Source organism: Aplysia californica, unplaced genomic scaffold, assembly GCF_000002075.1.
Source record: "Aplysia californica isolate F4 #8 unplaced genomic scaffold, AplCal3.0 scaffold01276, whole genome shotgun sequence".
NCBI lineage: Eukaryota > Metazoa > Mollusca > Gastropoda > Aplysiida > Aplysiidae > Aplysia > Aplysia californica.
In genome coordinates this window covers 61,958-68,658 of record NW_004798546.1, presented here as the reverse complement: position 1 = coordinate 68,658, position 6,701 = coordinate 61,958, and the positions used below count along the sequence as shown (strand labels likewise).

The window sequence follows — 6,701 nt, the reverse complement described above, 5'->3', positions numbered from 1 at the left end:
CGCTGTTTTGTTTTGTTTTATTTTGGGGGTAAGGGGGAGGGGGTTGCAACAAGATACCAAGCGGTATGTGATATGGAAAAACCAATTCAAATATTCACAATATGTTCGAAACGCAGAAGCAACTCTACTACATATATTCTATCGCAGGTATGTTCAGGCTAAACCCCCCAAAAAAAGAAAAAAAGAAAAAAAGAAAAAAAGAAAAAAAGAAAAAAAGAAAAAAAGAGGTATATCGACAAAATAACGGCCATGCACAGTGCCGAGTGAAAAAAAGCAAGCTAGACAGGAACAATTTGCGGCTAAAGAACAGATTTAGTAGGAGTAGGAACCACCATCAAAGACACATTCCAAGATTGATTCTATGGTGTGACACCGTGAGTTGTGAGACAAGAGTGGATTGTAATTGTTGCTCAGCCTCCGGTACATCTGAACCAAAATCTCAAATCTAAATCCAGTGATCGACTGGCGTCAAAATCCGGATTATACGCTTGTTTTAGTAGAAAATTTTCGGCGCTCGCAACTGCATAAGGTCATATGAGCGTCAGAAGATTAGGGGTGTTACTAGGGAGTAACAAACCTAAAAAAAAGAAGGACGGAAGATAAAGACGATAGATGTTTGATAGGAAACAAGGGGCAAACCAAACCAGAGCACCCGCCAACCACCCACGGATTATGCGCTTGGCTGTGGCCTTATCATCTATTCCAGAAATATGACACAGTACACGCAATGGTAGAAATCCCACATGAAAAACGTTTGCAGAGCTATAGTTGTTCGGAGAAATTACAAGAGAAGGGAGGGTGGGGAGGGGGGGCTCTTGTGGCCTAGAGGTTAAGGTGTTCACCACTCATTCAATAGGTCCCTGGTTCGAATCAGAGTAGCGACGGAAATTTTTCTTCTCTAAAATTGTCTCCTATCACCTCCTTTCCTTCTCTCTAGCAATGTGTGCCTGTCGTCTGCTTTCGTCTCCACTTTCTGCCCTCACTCCCTCACTTCCTTTGCCCCCTCCTCTGAGATCCTGACTCTTTCGGCAGCCTTTCTACTGCTACTCCTTGGCTCCTTCTGACTGCTGTCGTTCAGCCACACCCCTGATCATATGGTAGGAAAAAATCTACACCTAGCCTTCTCAGACAAGGGCTAAAAATCTAGCAGATCCCGGGTGTAAGTTGCGCACGTTAAAGATCCATTGGTGGTCCAAAATCTATATGAGTAGGCGTCAGTCGCCACCTGGGCAAAATTCTGTTTTCTACAAGCAGAAAATGTTTAATGGGTACCACGCGCTCATATGACCGTATGCAGTTGCGAGTGCCGTAAAACACTTACAACAACAAAAGAGAGAGAGGGAGAGAGAGAGAGAGAGAGAGAGAGAGAGAGAGAGAGAGAGAGAGAGAGAGAGAGAGAAGGGGGGAGAGAGAAAGAGAGAGAGCAGAGACAGAGAGACAGAGAGAGACACAGAGAGAGAGAGGGGGGGGTCAGAAAGAGAGAGAAAAGATAACGGGAGAGAAAGGGGGCAGAAAGAAAGAGAGGGAGAAGAGATAGCAGGAGACAGGGACAGACAGAAAGAGAGAGAGAAAGAGAGAGAGAGAGAGAGAGAGAGAGAGAGAGAGAGAGAGAGAGAGCGAACGACAGACAGACAGACAGACAGACAGACAGACAGACAGACAGACAGACAGACAGACAGACAGACAGACAGACAGACAGACAGACAGACAGACAAGAGAAAAATAGACGGGAACTGGAGAGGGCAGGGGATCTGCAAATAAAATGTAAAACCCAACAGATACACCGTACGTAAGTTGTACATGTATAAAATAAATATGTATCCTTCAACATTGAGGTGAAGTCAGTCATACGTGTCGAGCGCGGCGGACATGACTTACTCGTAAAACAGGAGCAGGTAGCACTAGGGACAATGTTTTCAACACAGAAAGAGATCGCACAGAAGGGTCACAGTGCTGGAAATACAATCGGAATACCACGTGAGTTAACATCAAAATACCAGGGGACAGTTAAAAGTATTTTATCACAAGGGATCATCAACGGAATTATGGCATCTGTTTCCCTTTCTTTTTTCTTTTTTCTTTTTTTTTTTTGGGGGGGGGGGGTTAACGTACAAACTTACTTAATTACTCAATCTTACTTATAAATACATCTGTCTATCTATTCATTTCCTTAATTATTTATTCTGAATCAGCTCAGATGAGTGAACATCAAGAAATCACAAATAAAAATTAAGTCTTGAGTGTGTATAGGTTGCTCCCCCCTCCCCCTCCCTTTTTTTCAAATAAAAAGATTTTAAAAATCATTAGAACATATGAGGGTAAATCCATCTGGACAGAATAAATCCTTATGTAACCTCAGACAGACAAGGACACCAGCACGCAGACAAACAGGAGACAGGCAATAGTAAAATACAGAGACTGAACGTGTGAGTGGGGGGGGTTACGGAAGAGGCATAAAAGAGTATTAAAGAGAGGGGGGAGGGAGGGTCGAGAGAGATAGAGAGAGAGAGAGAGAGAGAGAGGGGGGGGGAGAGAGAGAGGGGGGGGGCGGGGCAGAGAGAAGGGAAAAAGATACTGAAATGGGCATGTCATTGTGTAAATTTGTCCAATACATTGTTGTGAAGCTCACCTTAAATCAATCAGGGTTAATCTAAAAATCTAAAAACAGAGCTACACCAAAAGAAAGTAGAATCCCCGGATTGGGGGGGGGGGGGGGGTTCTATATTGTTTGAGCAATCTGTTTAAACTGAAAACATACTTAAGCATAAGAAAATCCAGCAGGCTCGCAGATTTTGATTGAAGCAGACTCCAGTGTATCTTCATAATTTTGACAATTATGCCATACCCGCAAGTGATACTTGTATGCAAAGCATCATGGAGAAATCAGGCACATGCCAAAACACTGAAATCAAAGAAAAGGGTATTTTTCCGACTATTAGGCAATTTTTATCAAACTTTTGTTCTTTGGCTCAACACCTTTTATGTCCATTTCCAAGGACTCTCAAGCAATGGAAATCACCAAACTTCGACAGCCATTTTCCCAACTTATTTTAACTTTACCTCTAAAATAAGGGGAACCCCAACTCCTTTAATCACAAATGTCCTGACTTCTATTCAAGATAGATGGGTATTTTTTTCACGAAACCAAGACAAATGAATAAGCTTTAAAAAGATACAAATAATTCCATATGCCCAAAAATTGACAAGTGCCCGGTTGCACTGTGCCGTGACATATATGTGAGACAGCGTGGAGGAATCAGGCTCTCGTCAAAATTATGAAAGTGAAGAAACTTGCATTTTTCCGCAGGTTTGTGAATTTTTATCGAATTTTTGTATTTTGGCTCAACACCTTTCTTGCCCAATAAAGAACTCATTTCTGAGTGGATTTTTCTGAAAAACGTTCATTAAAGGCACAAGAAATGTAAATGTTCAGTTACCACGGACTCTTAAGCTAAGGAAATAACTAATCTTTGGTGGCCATTTCCTCACGAATATTACCTCTGAAAACAGGTGACCCCCACCTCCTTCTTTTGCAAATATCTTGGCCTGTATTCAAGACAAAAGGATATTATTTTCATCCAAATAAAGACAAGTAAACAAGTTTTAAGATGATACCAATAACTCTACATGCCCAAAAATTAACGAGAGCCTGATTCCACCACGCTGCCCCACATATGATATAATATATGATAATGTAAATATTTATCATTACAATGCATGCAAAACTTGCCTGTGACATTTATATATCATCTATTATCACAGATTGACAGTAAAGATTTCCATACCTGCCCGAGTCTTGCCTCTTGTCACCAACCGGACTCTCTACTTCGTTGGCAATGGTGTATACACTGGCTGGCGTATTGGCCTTGGCTCGCAGCCCATGTGGGACTTCCCGCAGTGTGCTCGTTGTCGGGGGCCGATTTCTGCTCTGAGCTGAGGTTCTCCCTGTGTTTATGTCAGGCTCAAAACTACGATCGTCCTCAACAAAACTCATCCCACTGTCAGCATCATCCTCATCGTCATCATCTTCACCAGCCATTCCATCATCATTATCGCCATTCCCTTCTCCCGAAAAGCAATCACCATCATCATCATCTTCCTCATCATTACCTAAGTGAATCATCAGAGGTTCGCTTCTCACTTTCTTTACCTCAAACGTCTTATTTCCATTTTGGTCCTCAACTTTATCTTCATGGTTTTCATCATCAATACTGTTTGATTCGTTGTTTGCATTATTTTGATCTTTGTCCTCTCCATCCGTGTTTTCAAATTGGTCTCGATTATTTTCATGGTGCAAAATATTTTCAGTTATTACTTCAGTAATAATTTCACCCTCAGCGGGTTTCTCATCAACCGGCAAATCCTGCAAAGAAACTTCACCTCCGTCCTCCACAATATCCCCCACAACATGCTCAGCTGCCTGCGAACTCATTTCTTCTTCCTGTCTGTCACTTCCACTTTCATGACCAGCGTCAACCTCACTTTCTTCCTCTACTTTGATTTCAATAGGAATATTTATCTGAGGCAAATTTTCTGATCTTTGCTGCTGTGGGGAATCTACAACGACTCCACCATCAACCTGGAAAGCATTTCCCTCCGAGTGGAGATTTCCATAGGAATCTCCGCTTACTGTCTTCGTTGTCATCTTTGGCACTTATGATAGAAGCGATTATTTTTCCATTATCTTACCATTTTATCCACCAAAATGCCTCTGTGAAGCAAAAAGAACAAGAAAAAGGAAATAAATTAGGGAAAATAATTGAATACAATTTATAAACAATATTTGTAATCAAAAAGGAGACAGAACAGTGGAATGAGACATCAGATAAAATCACTTCCTGTCAATGGCTCAAGGATTCAATAGTGATTAGTTCAGCGAACCACACAGGAAAACACTTATTCTGACAGAAGGGAAGGGAGGTACATTATACAATTTTTTAAATGTGGAACACATTACAAATGGATACAGCATAGCATACATACAGAGCAAAATCTGTGGGATGTGGAAATCTGACTCATTATGTATGATTTCCACTATGCACGTGATTTAAATACAAGTAATATATACATGTACATGTATTGGTAAAAAATTGGGGATCTGACAACCTGTTCACTATGTGCCTGTTTTGCTGTGTGTATGTTTGCTATTTGCATACTAAACTGTATTAAAATTTCTGAGACAACTACATACCTGGGGAAAGATACCTATGAAACTAGTAGACAACAATACTGAAAGTGAAAGTGACTTCAGTGTGACTTTACAAACAACCCTTTCATTTTAAAAATAAGATAAGATTTAGTTTTAGTAAGAGTTTTACGGGACTTGCAACACAATATGGTCATATAAGTGCCGAAGATTAGAGGTGTTACAAGAGAGTAACAAACAAAAAAAAAGAAGGAGGGAAGATAAAGAAGATAGATGTTTGACAGGAAAGAAGAGACAAACCACACCAGAGCACCCGCCAACCACCCACTAAGATAAGATAACATAAGATAAGATGAGATAACATAACATAACATAACATAAATATTCATTCTCCAGTCACTGGCACATTGGTTTAGTGTTTCAGTATTTACACACACACACATACACACACACACACACACACACACACTCACAAACACATACACACACACACACACACACACAAACTCACACATACACACACATAAACTCATAGACACACCCTTACACACGGACACGCACACGTGCGCACACCCATTCACACATACTCTCTTCCAATCTCTACACATACACACAGACTACTATATATGCTTACACTCACAAACAGATCCACAATCACATGCATATTTAGAATCCTTTATTATTTTATCTTACTTAAACACACAAACATGCTCATACACACTGCACTCATACACAACCCATTCATACAAACTAACTCACACAGTTAACAAATAAATTTACAAAATAATCAACATATGCCATTCTTTCAAAACAAAAATAAAAAAGTAATCAACAGACTGTCATCTTATTTTAGAGGACTATCTCGCTGATAACAATAGTTACTGCCCACAAGCAACACAGTCAAGAGCATTTGCAGGGTTTTCAAACCATTTTCCAGAACACAAAAAGGCCAATATATATATCGTCACAGCTACAGTTCTGATTTATTTAACTCCATATCTCCCACAAGCCATTCCCAGAGGCTCACAGTTGGAACCACTGTACCAGTGAGCCGCTGGCAGTGGCTCGGGCATCCTTTACGACGACTTCGATGTCAAATTATTTTTTATCAATTGCCAAAAACAGGTCTCTTAAAACAGGGAATTCATTCATTAGATGAAAAACTATCAAAATAGGTTCACTTGTTTTGATTTAATGACCAATATAGTGACATATTTGACACCTTTAGATTTCATAGTTTCCCCCTCGATCTTTATCATTACGTACTTAAGTACTGAAGGCAACTGTTTTCTTTCATCTTCTAATTATTAGATAGCTCTACAGAAACAGATTAGGGTATTCCTTGATAATCTTGCACTAATATTATTAGGTTACCACAATGGTTCACATATGAGGATTCCTCCCCAATATTGTAATTGGGGTTACAGTTTGGTGTTTCCTCAAGGGAAAGACATTTAAAGTGAAGTTTCTTTCTTTTTCTTTCCCCCTTGAGATCTCTCCTCTCTCTCTCTCTCTCTCTCTCTCTCTCTCTCTCTCTCTCTCTCTCTCTCTCTCT

The 6,701-nt window shown here is 40.3% G+C and overlaps 1 protein-coding gene across 1 annotated transcript in view; it reads right to left on the bottom strand.

The window, feature by feature from the left end:
• The window catches only part of LOC101858826, a 29,951-nt gene that overhangs the window by 22,220 nt on the left and 1,030 nt on the right, over positions 1-6,701 (bottom strand). The window contains exon 2 of the mRNA XM_005112452.3: positions 3,786-4,711. Within this exon, the coding sequence (XP_005112509.1) occupies positions 3,786-4,645 (860 nt within the window). The 5' untranslated portion in view covers positions 4,646-4,711. The remainder of the gene's footprint in view (positions 1-3,785; positions 4,712-6,701) is intronic.